This window comes from Anomaloglossus baeobatrachus, chromosome 2 (genome assembly GCF_048569485.1).
Source record: "Anomaloglossus baeobatrachus isolate aAnoBae1 chromosome 2, aAnoBae1.hap1, whole genome shotgun sequence".
Classification (NCBI taxonomy): domain Eukaryota; kingdom Metazoa; phylum Chordata; class Amphibia; order Anura; family Aromobatidae; genus Anomaloglossus; species Anomaloglossus baeobatrachus.
The window spans coordinates 273,027,692-273,042,360 of record NC_134354.1 but is presented as its reverse complement, the minus strand read 5'-3'; the positions used below and the strand labels follow the sequence as shown (position 1 = coordinate 273,042,360).

The 14,669-nt window shown below is 49.1% G+C and overlaps 1 protein-coding gene across 8 annotated transcripts in view; it reads left to right on the top strand.

Annotated features, from left to right (window-relative positions):
• LOC142289835 (uncharacterized) overlaps positions 1-14,669 on the top strand; it is a 232,811-nt gene that overhangs the window by 123,059 nt on the left and 95,083 nt on the right. For all 8 annotated transcript variants that reach the window (XM_075333765.1, XM_075333770.1, XM_075333762.1 and 5 more), the window contains one exon: positions 1,712-1,809. In XM_075333765.1, the coding sequence (XP_075189880.1) occupies positions 1,712-1,809 (98 nt within the window). The remainder of the gene's footprint in view (positions 1-1,711; positions 1,810-14,669) is intronic.

The window sequence follows — 14,669 nt, the reverse complement described above, 5'->3', positions numbered from 1 at the left end:
AAACTGATAGGGAAGGCTTTTTTTAAATACTTTGTTCAGCTAATTATGCCTATGATCGGTGCTATTGCGGTCTGCACATCCCCATGAAGTGACCACTCAACACTCCCCCCCCCCCCCCCCCCTTCCCGGGCTCTGTGACCTCTGGGATCCGGTGATGTCATGTCAATTTCTAGTTGACCTGACACCAGCGAGGCAGGCCCTAGTCTTCCTGAGTGACTGGGTTGTGCGTGGCGTTTCACCGCTCATCACAGCCCAGCGTCATAGCCCAGCATCTTGCGCGCACTCTCCTTCACTGCAGAACGCCCAAGCAGGAGCGATGCTGGGCTGTGACGAGCGACTCTGCCCACCGCCCCCAGTCACTCAGGGAGACTGGGGCCGGGCTTGGTGATGTCAGGTCAACTGGAACTTGACGTAACCTCACCGGATCCAAGAGGTCACAGAGCCCGGGGGTCACTTCATAAAGATGAGTGGACCGTGATAGCACCACTCACAGCAGAATTGGCTAAACAAGGTATTTAGAAAAAGCCTTCCCTATCCGTTTTACAGAGATGTGGCCACTATTGCAGAGTAGTGAAACACCTCTTTAAGGGGTAAGGAGTTGCCCTCTTTTTTCAACATTGTTAAATGTGGAGAAATATGTGTTAAAGAGCAGCTACAGGCAAGCACATGAAAGCTCAATCGTGTTTTAGAAAACATGGACAATTTTTTTTTTCAACGTAGATCATATTTTCATCAGTGTGACGTCCATGTGTGATCCGTTTTCGTACTACATTAAAAAGTACATGATCTTTTACAGTTTCTGATGTATATAATAAAAATGCATCCATAAAAATTGGATGTCACTTGGGAACTGTGTGTGTTTTTTTTTTGTACACATAAAGATTTTAAATAAAGTAGAGCATGCTGCGATTATTTGTTTTTTCTTCTCAAGAAACTGTCTGCTTGATTCTCCCCTGCCTCTGTTCTTGTGTGTGTGTGTGTGTGTGTTACTAACTCCTCCCCCAGGATAGAATTCACAGGGAAGCTCCCCTTAAACATGTTTTTTTAGCTCCCCCTTCTGGTTTGGAGTTAAGTGTTGACTGCTGGTGCTACCTAGCATGGAAGACCCCCTTCTTGCTTCCAGGCATAGCATCACCCCCTGTGAGGAGGGCAACACTACTGTGGCAACCGGACCACTGGGGTGCCACATATTATATTAAACTGAGATAATGAAAATGCATATATTATAGGTGAAACTTATCTTTCTACAATAAGGGGAAATAATGACTATGCAATCGCCTTACAAATTAGTGTAAAAGTGAGTGCTGAATACAATAGCTACAGTGTTAATGTATGCACTAAAAAGTGAATAGCTTAATATAAAAAAATAAGAATAAATATGGATAGATAGAAAAATAAATACATATTAGTGTATGTATAATTACAGATACCCTCTCCCCCACACACTATACACGAAAATGACAATTGATATAAATATGGATATATTATAAATATAGACGTGCACATAAAAATGTGTATTCGCCAGAATACATATATATTCAAATACACATATATACACACACTTTTTGGGGGCACAATATAGTATAAGAGCCATTATTGTTAACAGTATATAATAGTAAAAGATAGATATAAATAAATGTAGACGAGCCCAATACAATTTAAATATAAAACATTTCTTTACAAAAGTATTTGTCTGTTGTTCTTGTTCCAGGGGCGGGGGGACAAACAAGCCGCGTCCGAAAATCCAGATACCGGCTGTCACCAGAAGACCACCAAATCACTCAGCATCAAACTCAATCATCAACCAAGGTTAGTACATTAGGATATGAGAATACTAAAGAAAAAAATAATAAAAACAAGTGTTAGGCCCTGTGCGCACACTGCGTTTTTTGCCGCGGTTTTTGCTGCAGAAATGCTGCAGAAAATGTTTATAACCTTTCTGCAGTCCTTCCCCAGCAAAACATATGGGGAAAAAAATGCATAAATGCATTTTTTTTTACCTACAAGAATAAGCATGTCACTTCTTTTCCACAGGTACCTGCGGTTTTTGTCATCGATAATGGTAAAAACCGCAGGCACCAACCCGCGGAAAAAATCACAGGTGTGTTATTACCGTGTTTTTTGCCGCGGCTGCAGTATTCTGCCAGAGAGTGCAGATTTTTCTTAAAAAAAAAAAAAAAAAAGTTATTTCCCAAGGCCCTGTGCCCACACTGCGGATTTTGACGCATATATTTAGAAATCTGCAGCAAAGTCTGCATGTCCATTGTGAAGCCAGCAAAGTCTATGAGAATTCAGAAGTGCTGTGCCCACGTTCAGTATTTTTCCCTTGTGTATTTGGTGCAGATTTCTTTTTTTCTGCACCAAATCTGCACAAAATAAGCAACATCGGCACAGCACTTCTGAATTCTCATACTTTGCTGGCTTCACAATGGACATGCAGATTTTGCTGCAGATTTCTGAAAATACGCGTCAAAACCAGACAGCGTATGGACTAAAGCGGGCTTTACACGCTACAACAAATCTAACGATGTGTCGGCGGGGTCACGTCGTAAGTGACGCACATCCGGCATCGTTAGTGGTGTTGTAGCGTGTGACTGCTACGTGCTATTGCGATTGAACGTAAAACCATTCATCACATACACGTCGTTCATTTCCTTAAAATTGCACGTCGGGTTGTTCAATGTTCCCGAGGCAGCACACATCGCAGTGTGTGACACCCCTGGAACGATGAACAGATCTTACCTGTGTCCCGCCGGCAATGCGGAAAGAAGGAGGTGGCCGGGATGTTTACGTCCCGCTCATCTCCGCCCCTCCGCTTCTATTTGCCGGCTACCGTATGACGTCGCTGTGACGCCGAATGTCCCTCCCACTCCAGGAAGTGGATGTTCGCCGCCCACATCGAGGTCGTAAGGACGGGTAAGTACGTGTGACGGCAAATAATCGTTTGTGCGACACGGTCAACAAATTGAACGTGCCGCACATACGATGGGGGTATGTCACATCGCATACGATATCGTATGTTATACTGTAAGGTGTAAAGCAGGCATTAGGGACAAAATGTAGAATTGGTGGAGGAAGGTTGAACCAGATGGACCTAGGTCTTTTTTCAACCTATGTAGCTATGTTCTCTAAACCTGATCTTCATCTTGCATGTAGTCATTGCGATATAGAGCTTACCGCACGGGCATGTAACATGGTACAGCACACCTTTAGAGGCACATGTCATGAGGAATTTTGTAAGTTCGAGTCCCATCAGCATTTGTAAATTCCTTACATTTGATCAAGTTGCTGCCGGCCTTGCAAAGACCACATGGGAAGAAACCAGGTGGAATTGATGCATTGTTAGATTTTTGTACTGGCTCTTTACTATGAGGTTTTGCAAATTCTTTGCCCTTTTAGCAGTTATTAGCAGTCTTTTTCTCTTTAGAAAAAAGTGCAAGTACAGAATAAACTTGGGTAGCTACAACCTTGACCCATAGGGGTATAGGCTTTTTTTTTCTTATAGATACAATGGATACAGAAAGTATTCAGACCTCTTTAAAATTTTCACTCTGTTTAATTGCAGCCATTTGGTGAATTCAAAAAAGTTCATTTTTTTTCTCATTAATGTACACTCTGCACCCCATCTTGACAGAAAAAAAAACAAATGTAGAAATTTTTGCAAATTTTATAAAAAAAGAAAAACTGAAATCACGTGGTCATAAGTATTCAGACCCTTTGCTCAGTATTGAGTAGAAGCACCCTTTTGAGCTAGTACTGCCATGAGTCTTCTTGGGAATGATGCAACAAGTTTTTCACACCTGGATTTGGGGATCCTCTGCAATTCATCCTTGCAGATTCTCTCCAGTTCCGTCAGGTTGGATAGTGAACGTCGGACAGCCATTTTCAGGTTTTCTCCAGAGATGCTCAATTGGGTTTAGGTCAGGGCTCTGGCTGGGTCGGTCAAGAATGGTCAGAGTTGTTCTGAAGCCACTCCTTTGTTATTTTAGCTGTGTGCTTAGGGTTATTGTCTTGTTGGAAGGTGAAACTTTGGCCAAGTCTGAGGTCCAGAGTACTCTGGAAGAGGTTTTCTTCCAGGATATCTCTGTACTTGGCCACATTCATCTTTCCTTCAATTGCAACCAGTTGTCCTGTCCCTGTAGCTGAAAAATCCCCCCCCCCCCCGACATAATGCTGCCACCACCATGTTTCACTGTGATTAGGTACCTGTATTTCTTTATCGTTCCTATGGGAGACCCAGACAATGGGTGTATAGCTTCTGCCTCCGGAGGACACAAAAAGTAATACACTCAAAAGTGTAGCTCCTCCCTCTGAGCTTATACACCCCCTGGAGAACCAGATCTAGCCAGTTTATCGCTTTGTGTTCAGGAGGCATACATCCACACATGCATTCTCATCTGATTTTTGATTTTTGGAAAGAGTTTGAAGAAAAGCAGGTCCAAGTCTGGACCCCCGGCAAGTCCCTTCTCACCCCACTGTGTCGGCGGTGCTGTTAAGGTTGATTCCAAGGCTGGAGCCTTACATGCCATGCTCCTTCACCATCCCTCCTGGGCTCTGGCTTGAAGTGGGAGCCAGCACGGTTCTCCATGCTTGGCAGGAGACCGGTCTCCATCCGCAGCCCTTCAGGATCCTGCTGGACCGGAGCACTCATCCCCAGGGACTTGGAACCCTGCGTCTCAGCAAGCTAAGTACCTGAGACGTTTATATATTGGGGGTCCCTGTACTTTATTGTTGTGGGAGAGTGTGCTGAGTGAGTTTTATGACATTTCCGGCGGGTTCTCTGGCTGTCGCCTGAGAACCGCGCCGATGGTGCCTGCGCGCCGGCCGCACCGCTCAAATTTAGGCCCCGGCTTCGCCGGAGGCCTAGTTTCGGTTTCACTGCCCTCGCATGTCATTCATGCAGAGGGACAGCGCGGCTCCGCCCAGCGGCCGTTCTGCACAGGGGAGGGACACTCCTCACTGAGTACATGTCTCCTCCCCTGTAAGTCTCTATGGCCCTCCAGATCCCGCTCCCAGAGTAAGTCCCGCCCCCTCTCTTCGCTCCGGCGGCCATTTTCTCAGCGTTTTCCCTGCGATCAGCACTGGTCTGCAGCATCCCTGCTGAGGTGCTTGGGGGTCCGGGCTTTGGGATCTGGAGGGCACACAACACCGCTCCAGCGGTCTGGTAAGCCACAACCTTTGGTTGTGGACCTCTGTATATACTCTCTGGGGGTCATTCTGGCAGAGCCCCCACTCCAACAGCATGTCGCACACGAGGAGCAAGGCTCCAAAGCTGTATTCAGTATGCACTGCATGTAAGCTCCTACTGCCTGAACCGAGCACCTATCCTCATTGTGATGCCTGCTCTAACCTGACGATGCCTCAGCGTGGAATCGCACCCCCAGTGGTCTCTCCGGCTGCTCCGGCTCCTGTGGCTGAACCCCCGGCTTGGGTAGAATCCTTATCTAGGTCTATCTCCCAGTCTTTTGCCGACTCCATGGACAGCTGTCCAGGACTTTGCTGAACATGCATCAGCCCCCTTCACAGGGTGCCTCTGCTGCTAGGGCTCTCTCAGCGGAGCTCACAGAGGATTCCTCATCTGGTCACAGACCCCGTCCTCCTAAGAAGAGACGCAGGGCTCCTTCTCCTTCCTCGTCCCGCGGCTCTGTTTCAGAACCTGACTCGTAGGACGAGGAGGATGCCTTTACAGGGGGCTCGGAGGCTAACTCCATGTGCCCCATTGATCTGTCCGAAAGTGACTCAGATGTTAGTGATTTGATTGCGTCCATTATTTCTGTACTGGATCTCAATCCGCCAGTATCAGAGGAGCAACCCTCTCTGGCAGAAAAGCACCAGTTTACCTCGCCTAAGAGGACAAAGAGTGTGTTCTTTAACCACTCCAGTTTTCAGGCCGCTGTGACCAAGCCTAGGGCCTGTCCTGACAAACGCTTCCCAAAGCGTGGTTCTGATGACCGTTTTCCCTTTCCACCTGAGGTGGTTAAGGAGTGGGCCAGACAGATTTTTTCTGTCAACTCCCCCCTGCTCCAAGGCCGCCGCCTTCTCTCAGGCCGTGGCATCCTTGCAGGCCAACGGAGTAATTGTACCGGTTCCCGCCCGGGAACGGTTCAGAGGTTTCTACTCAAATCTCTTCCTAGTTCCCAAAAAGGACGGTTCCTTCCGGCCCATCCTGGATCTCAAGCTTCTCAACAAGCATGTTCAGGTGCGGCATTTTCGCATGGAGTCTCTGCGCTCAGTCATTGCCTCAATGACCCAAGGGGATTTCCTGGCATCCATCGACATCAGAGATGCCTATCTGCATGTGCCAATTGCAGTTTCACACCAGCGTTGGCTACGTTTTGCAATCGGAGAGGAACATTTCCAATTCGTGGCTCTCCCCTTCGGGTTAGCCACGGCCCCTCGGGTAATCACCAAGGTCATGGCAGCAGTGGTTGCGGTTCTGCACCTCCAGGGGTTGGCAGTGATTCCTTACCTGGACGACCTTCTAGTCAAGGCTTCATCCAGCGCAGACTGTCAGCGGAGTGTCTCGCTCACTCTCGCCACTCTAGCCCAATTCGGGTGGCTTGTCAATCTGCCCAAATCCACTCTGACTCCGACCCAGAGGCTCACGTACCTTGGGATGCAGTTCGAGACTCTGCCGGCACTTGTGAAGTTGCACTTAATCAAACAGCAGTCCCTCCAACTGGCGGTGCGCTCTCTGCTGCGGCCCCACCGTTATTCCATCAGGCACCTGATGCAGGTGCTGGGTCAGATGGTGGCGTCAATGGAGGCTGTTCCCTTTGCCCAGTTCCATCTGCGTCCACTGCAGCTGGACATTCTCTGCTGTTGGGACAAGCGGCCTTCCTCCTTGCACAGGTTAGTGGCTCTTGTATTAGTTAGTGGCTCTTCTTGTTGTATTGATGGGACTTTTTGCCAGGAGATTCAGATTTGGTGCAGGAATATGGTGTATAAATTTCAGGATCAAATCTGCATCTCTTGGCAAAAAAAAATTTAAACGTGCAAAACTGTACTGTGAAAACCAGCCTATAATTGTTGTGCATAGGAGACTGTGATTTCTGCTGTATACAATACTGTGGTCTTCTAAATAAGAGTACGTGGTAATCCAGCACCCGTAGTCCAGTCTTCAGTGAATATTAAGACATCCTTTATTCACAAAACATGTTAAAAACATACATGTTTAAAATCAGAACAGCCTTCAGCGTTTCAAGTCATAGAGACCTATGAGTAACATGTATGGATTTAACATGTTTTGTGAATAAAGGATGTCTTAATATTCACTGAAGACTGGACTACGGGTGCTGGATTACCATTTAGGCTAGGAACGCACTTTGCGTTTTTACCTGCGTTTTAGGTGCTTTTTGGCTGCGTTTCGAGAAGCACCTTTTAATGCCAAAATGCATGCGTTTTGGTTTCCCAGCCAAGTCAATGTAAAATGTTGATTTTCCGACTTAGCGTTTCTAAACGCAGATTTAAATTTGCATATTTTGATGCAAAAACCATGCGTTCAAAGGAGCATGTAGCTGTTTTTGCCATTTTCGGTGCATTTTGCTAACATTGGAGTCAATGAGAAATGGCAAAAACCAAGATTTCTTCAAATTCCTGCGTTTTACCTGCTTTTTCATTGCAGAAAGCATGCGTTTTGGACTACCAATACGCATGCTTTTTGATCATTAAAATAATTATTTCATATGTCCCTTTACAGACATACATAGTCTGACAATTTAAATTAAGGAAATTAATACTTTATTGCAATTTTTCCATAAAATATCATTTCTTCGGCGCTCCATTGGGAGACCCAGACGATTGGGTGTATAGCTACTGCCTCCGGAGGCCACACAAAGTATTACACTAAAAAGTGTAAGGCCCCTCCCCTTCTGCATATACACCCCCCGTGGGATCACGGGCTGCTTCAGTTTTCATGCTTTGTGCGAAGGAGGTCAGACATCCACGCATAGCTCCACTGTTTTTAGTCAGCAGCAGCTGCTGACTATGTCGGTTGGAAGAAAAGTGGGCCCATATGGGGCCCCCAGCATGCTCCCTTCTCACCCCACTTTTGTCGGCGGTGTTTGTTAAGGTTGAGGTACCCATTGCGGGTACGGAGGCTGGAGCCCACATGCTGTTTTCCTTCCCCATCCCCCCTCAGGGCTCTGGGTGAAGTGGGATCTTACCGGTCTCCAGGCACTGAGACCGGGCTCCATCCACAGACCCGGAGAACCTGCTGGATATGGAGCTGGGTATCGTCAGGGACAGGGCCCTGCTACATTAAGGTACTCTGTGTCCCCGTACACATCGCGCACACACACGCCAGCATTGCTGGGAGTGCTAGTGCGCCGGGGACAACAGCGCGGAGCGCTTGTGCTATTATTCACTGCAGCTTAGCTGAGTGAATTTATGTGTTAGAAACTGCCGCGCCGGCCGCTGCGGGGTGTTTTACACTGTGGCGCGGCTGGGACTTGTGGTGCGCTGGGGACTTCCGCGCTGGCCGTGCACATAGGACGGCCGCGCTTATTACTCGAGTCCCCGGCTTTGCGGCCTAGTTTTCGCTTCGTTCCCGCCCCCAGCCCTGCCAGTCAGGGGAGGGGCGGGACGCTGTACAGAAAGTCAGCGCCGAGAGCTGGAGTCTGCTTTGCATTCTCCAGCCCCCTTCACTGGACACAGTGGGACGCCAGTTTCCCGCTCTTGTCTGGGGCACGCCCACGGCCCGCCCCTCTTCACAAGACGCCGGCAGCCATTCCTGCACGCAGTCTGGGCTGGAGAAGGGAGACAAGCTCTGGGCAACCAGTCACAGGATTCGGGCGACCACACACCCGCTTTTGTGCGGGCGGTAAGCAGCACCTGAAGTGCTGACCCCACTAATGCCATTTGTACTTTATGCCTAGATGGCTAGACTACAGCAGCAAAAAGCAAGGGTGCTAAGGCACAGGCTTTCTAGGCTGCTTGTATTGCATGTGCTGAAGTGTTCATTTGTACTTTATGCTGGTATGCTATACACTGCACTGTACGGTCGCTATTCTTGGCTATATACTTCTAGATGGCTAGACAACAGCAGCAAAAAAAAAAAAAAAAAAAAAGCAAGGGTGCCAAGGCACAGGCTTTCTATGCTGCTTGTACTGCACGTGATACTGTTCCACACGGCAGGTTCCACTGTCCCCATTGTGTGCAATGCTCCCCTGTAGCACTTGGTCAGCCGGGGTCTCTGCTAGAGGTGGCCAAAGGAACCACCTGTGAACCCTGTCCAGGGACAGGGACGGAGTTGCAGTTTCGGCTGATAGATTGTCTGTGACTGTGACTAACATCTTAGAGACTTTGCAGTCCAGACGGACCATGGGCAATGTTGATAAAATGCTCCCTGGCCGCCCTCATTTGGAACAAATCAGTGCTCCGGGGGGGTCCCATGCATCCCAGGGCGCAGGCTCTGACACGGACGACAGTCCCAGGCAGTCTAAGCGAGCTCGCTGGGAGCGGCACTCGGCTTCATCACTGGTTAGGGTCCCAGCAGGACTCTCTGTATGATGAGGCAGACGTAGCTGATCAGGACTCTGATCCTGAGACCGCTCTCAATCCGGATACACCGGATGGTGACGCCATAGTGAATGATCTTCTAGCGTCCATCAATGGAATGTTGGATATTTCTCCCTCAGCTCCTCCGGTGGAGGAGTCAGCCTCACAGCAGGAGAAATCCCTTTTCAGTATCTCAAGCGTATATTGAGTACTTTTCTGGCCACTCTGACTTCAGAGAAGCAATCCGGAAACACCACACTTATCCAGATAAGCGTTCTCCAATCGTATTAAGGATACACGTTATCCTTTTTTCTCCCTGACGTGGTCAAGCGCTGGACCCAGTGTCCAAAGGTGGATCCCCCAATCTCCAGGCTTGCGGCTAGATCCATAGTTGCAGTGGAAGATGGGACTTCACTTAAAGATGCCATTGACAGACAGATGGTCCTCTGGTTGAATTCTGTCTATGAAGCTATCGGCGTGTCGGTTGCTCCGGCATTCGCAGCCGTATGGGCATTCCAAGCTATTTCAGCTGGTCTTGCGCACGTGGACACTGTCACATGTACATCTGTGCCGCAGATGGCGTCCTTAACCTCGCAATGTCTGCATTGCGACTTACGCTATTAATGCTGTCCTGCACTCTACGAGCCGTACGTCAGTGGCCTCCGCCAACTCCGTGGTTTTACGCAGAGCCTTGTGGTTGAGGGAATGGAAAGCAGATTCTGCTTCCAAAAAAGTGCTTAATCAGTTTGCCATTATCTGGTGACAGACTGTTTGGTGAGCGATTGGATGAAATCATTAAACAGTCCAAGGGTAAGGACTCTTCCTTACACCAGCCCAGATCAAACAACACCCAACAGAGGAAGGGACAGTCGAGGTTTCGGTCCTTCCCAGGCTCGGGCAGGTCCCAATTGTCCTCGTCCAAAAGGACTCAAAAGGCTCAGAGAGGCGCAGATTCCTGGCGGGCTCAATCACGCCCAAGGAAGGCAGCCGGTGGAACCGCTACCAAGGCGGTTTCCTCATGACGTTCAGCCCTCTCTCTCCGCATCCGCGGTCGGTGGCAGACTCTCCCGCTTTGGCGACATTTAGCTGCCACAGGTCAAAGACCGGTGGGTGAGAGACATTTTGTCTCACGTGTACAGGATAGAGTTCTGTTCTCGTCGTCCGACTAGATCTTCAGAACTTCCTCACCTCCCGAGCGAGCCGATGCTCTTCTGCAGGCAGAAGGAGTGGTAATCCCTGTTCCTCCTCAGGAACAAGATACGGTTTTTACTCCAATCTGGTTGTGGTACCAAATAACGACGGCTCTTTCCGTTCCGTTTTGGACCTAAACCTGCTCAACAAGCACGTGAAAACCAGGCGGTTCCGGATGGAATCCCTCCGCTCCGTCATTACCTCAATGTCTCAAGGAGATTTCCTAGCGTCAATAGACATCAGGATGCTTATCTCCACGTGCCGATTGCTCCAGAGCACCGGTGTTGGCTACGATTCGTTATTGAAGACGAGCATCTTCAGTTCGTAGCCCTGCCCTTCGGTCTGGCGGCAGCCCCACGGCTTTTCACCAAGTTCATGGCAGCAGTGGGAGTAGTCCTGCACTCTCAGGGTCACTCTGTGATCCCTTACTTGGACGATCTACTTGTCAAGGCACCCTCTCAAGAGGCATGCCAACACAGCCTGAACGTGGCGCTGGAGACTCTGCAGAGTTTCGGGTGGATCATAAACTTTTCAAAGTTAAATCTGACACCGACACAATCGCTGACATATCTTGGCATGGAGCTTCACACTCTCTCAGCGATAGTGCAGCTCCCGCTGGACATACAGCGTTCACTACAGACGGGGGTGCAGTCTCTCCTTCAAGGCCAGTCACACCCCTTAAGACGCCTCATGCAGAGGCAGTCCCTTTCGCGCAGTTTCATCTGCGTCCACTTCTATAGGACATTCTTCGCCAATGGGATGGGAAGTCGACGTCCCTAGACAGGAACGTACCCCTTTCTCAGACGGGCAAGGACTCTCTTCAGAGGAGTCCACCCTTCAGATCAATGTTCTGGAAATCTGGGCAGGGTATCTTGCCCTGCAAGCCTTCCAGCAGAGGCTGGAAGGCAAACAGATCCGAATTCAGTCGGACAACTTCGCAGCGGTGGCATACATCAACCACCAAGGCGGAACACGCAGTCGGCAAGCCTCCCAGGAAGTCCGGCGGATTCTGATGTGGGTGGAAGACAGAGCATACACCATATCCGCAGTTCACATCCCGGGCGTAGAAAACTGGGAAGCAGACTTCCTCAGTCGCCAGGGCATGGACGCAGGGGAATGGTCTCTGCACCCGGACGGGTTTCAAGAAATCTGTAGCCGCTGGGGGAGGCCGGACGTCAACCTAATGGCGTCTCGGCACAACAACAAGGGCCCGATTTTCATGGCGCGGTCTCACGATCAAAGAGCTCTGGCGGCAGGCGCCTTAGTTCAGGATTGGTCGCAGTTCCAGCTACCCTATGTGTTTCCCCCTCTGGCACTGTTGCCCAGAGGGCTACGCAAGATCAGCTCCGATTGCCGCCGCGCCATCCTCGTCGCCCCAGACTGGCCGAGGAGGTCGTGGTACCTACATCTGTGGCATCTCACGGTCGGCCAACCGTGGGCACTACCAGACCGGCCAGACTTACTGTCCCAAGGGCCGTTTTTCCATCTGAATTCTACAGCCCTGAACCTGACTGTGTGGCCATTGAGTCCTGGATCCTAGCGTCTTCAGGATTATCTCAAGACGTCATTGCCACCATGAGACGGGCTAGGAAGCCGACGTCTGCCAAGATCTACCACAAGACGTGGAAGATATTCTTATCTTAGTGCTCTGCTCAGGGAGTGTCTCCCTGGACATTTGCATTGCCTACTTTTCCTTCCTTCCTGCAATCTGGTTTGGGAAAAGGTTTGTCGCTCGGCTCCCTTAACGGACGAGTCCCAGCGCTGTCTGTATTCTTTCAGAAGCGCATAGTACGACTTCCTCAGGTACGCACGTTCCTGCAGGGGGTTTGTCACATTGTCCCTCCGTACAAGAGGCCGTTAGACCCATGGAATCTGAACAGGGTACTAATTGCTCTCCAGGAGCCGCCCTTTGAGCCTCTGAGGGATGTTTCACTTTCTCGACTTTCACAGAAAGTGGCCTTTTTGGTAGCGGTCACGTCTCTTCAGAGAGTGTCCGAGCTAGCAGCGCGGTCATCCAAAGCTCCCTTCCTGGTGTTTCACCAAGACAAGGTAGTGCTGCGCCTGATTCCGGGGTTTCTCCCTAAGGTGGTATCCCCCTTTCATCTCAGTCAGGATATCTCCTTACCTTCCTTTTGTTCTCATCCAGTTCATCGATATGAATTGGATTTGCATTTGTTGGATCTGATGAGAGCGCTCAGAATCTACATTTCCCGCACGGCGCCCCTGCGCCGCTCGGATGCACTCTTTGTACTTGTCGTGGTCAGCGCAAAGGGTCGCAGGCTTCCAAATCCACCCTGGCTCGATGGATCAAGGAACCAATTCTTGAAGCCTACCGTTCTGCTGGGCTTCCGGTTCCATCAGGGCTGAAGGCCCATTCTACCAGAGCCGTGGGTGCGTCCTGGACATTACGGCACCAGGCTACGGCTCAGCAGGTGTGCCAGGCGGCTACCTGGACGAGTCTGCACACCTTCACCAAGCGTTATCAGGTGCATGCCTACGCTTAGGCGGATGCCAGCCTAAGTAGAAGAGTCCTGCAGGCGGCGGTTGCCTCCATGTAGGGAAGGGCTGTTTTTTACAGTCCAAACTTGAGGTATTAATTTACCCACCCAGGGACTGCTTTTGGACGTCCCAATCGTCTGGGTCTCCCAATGGAGCGCCGAAGAAGAAGGGAATTTTGTTACTTACCGTAAATTCCTTTTCTTCTAGCTCCAATTGGGAGACCCAGCACCCGCCCCTGTTCCTTCGGGATTTTTGGTTGTTCGGGTACACATGTTGTTCATGTTGAATGGTTTCAGTTCTCCGATGTTCCTTCGGATTGAATTGTTTAACCAGTTATTGGCTTTCCTCCTTCTTGCTTTTGCACTAAAACTGAAGCAGCCCGTGATCCCACGGGGGGGGTGTATATGCAGAAGGGGAGGGGCCTTACACTTTTTAGTGTAATACTTTGTGTGGCCTTCGGAGGCAGTAGCTATACACCCAATCGTCTGGGTCTCCCAATTGGAGCTAGAAGAAAAGGAATTTACGGTAAGTAACAAAATTCCCTTCATTACCGCAATAATTTAATGAACATAATTTAATTTCATGATTTTTTCTATGATTATAGATTTGATTCTTTTTTTACCATTTTTTCAAAGATTTTGACTATTTAAACTTTAACCCCTTAACGACCCATGACGTACTGGGTACGTCATGGATCGTGTGCCGGTAAGCCCCGCCCCCTGCCGCTGGCAGGCGACGATCCGCGCACATATCAGCTGTTATCAACAGCTGACATGTGTGCCTGCTAGCCGCGGGTGGAATCGCTTCCACCCGCGGCCATTAACCCCTTACATTTCGCCTGCAAAATCTTAGCAGCGATATGTATATGGGCGCCGCCATGACAGTCACTTACCCCGCCCCCACCGGAAGTCACGTGACATGATCACGTGACTTTCGGCGGTTGCCATAGTAGCACAGGGTCATGTGATGACGCCTGTAGCTAACATGACTCACTTCCTCTCAATGCCGGAATACAGCCGGCATTGAAAGTGAAGCAGCAAATCTGCAGTTCTCAGCTCTGTAGCTGAGATCTGCAGATAGTGCAGAGTGATCGGATTGCTGATCGCTATAGCCCCCCCTAGGGGGACTAGTAGTAAAAAAAAAAAAAAGTAAAAAAAAGTTTTAGAAAATTAAAAAAAAATAAAAAAACCTAAAAGTTCAAATCACCCCCCTTTCACCCCATTGAAAATTAAAGGGTTAAAAAAATAAAAAATACACACATATTTGGTATCGCCACGTTCAGAAATGCCCGATCTATCAAAATATAGAATCAATGAATCTGATCAGTAAACGGCGTAGCGGCAAAAAAATTCCAAACGCCAAAATTACGTTTTTTGGTCGCCGCAAATTTTATGCAAAATGCAATAACAGGCGATCAAAACGTAGCATCTGCGCAAAAATGGTACCGTTAAAAACATCAGGTCGAGACGCAAAAAATAAGC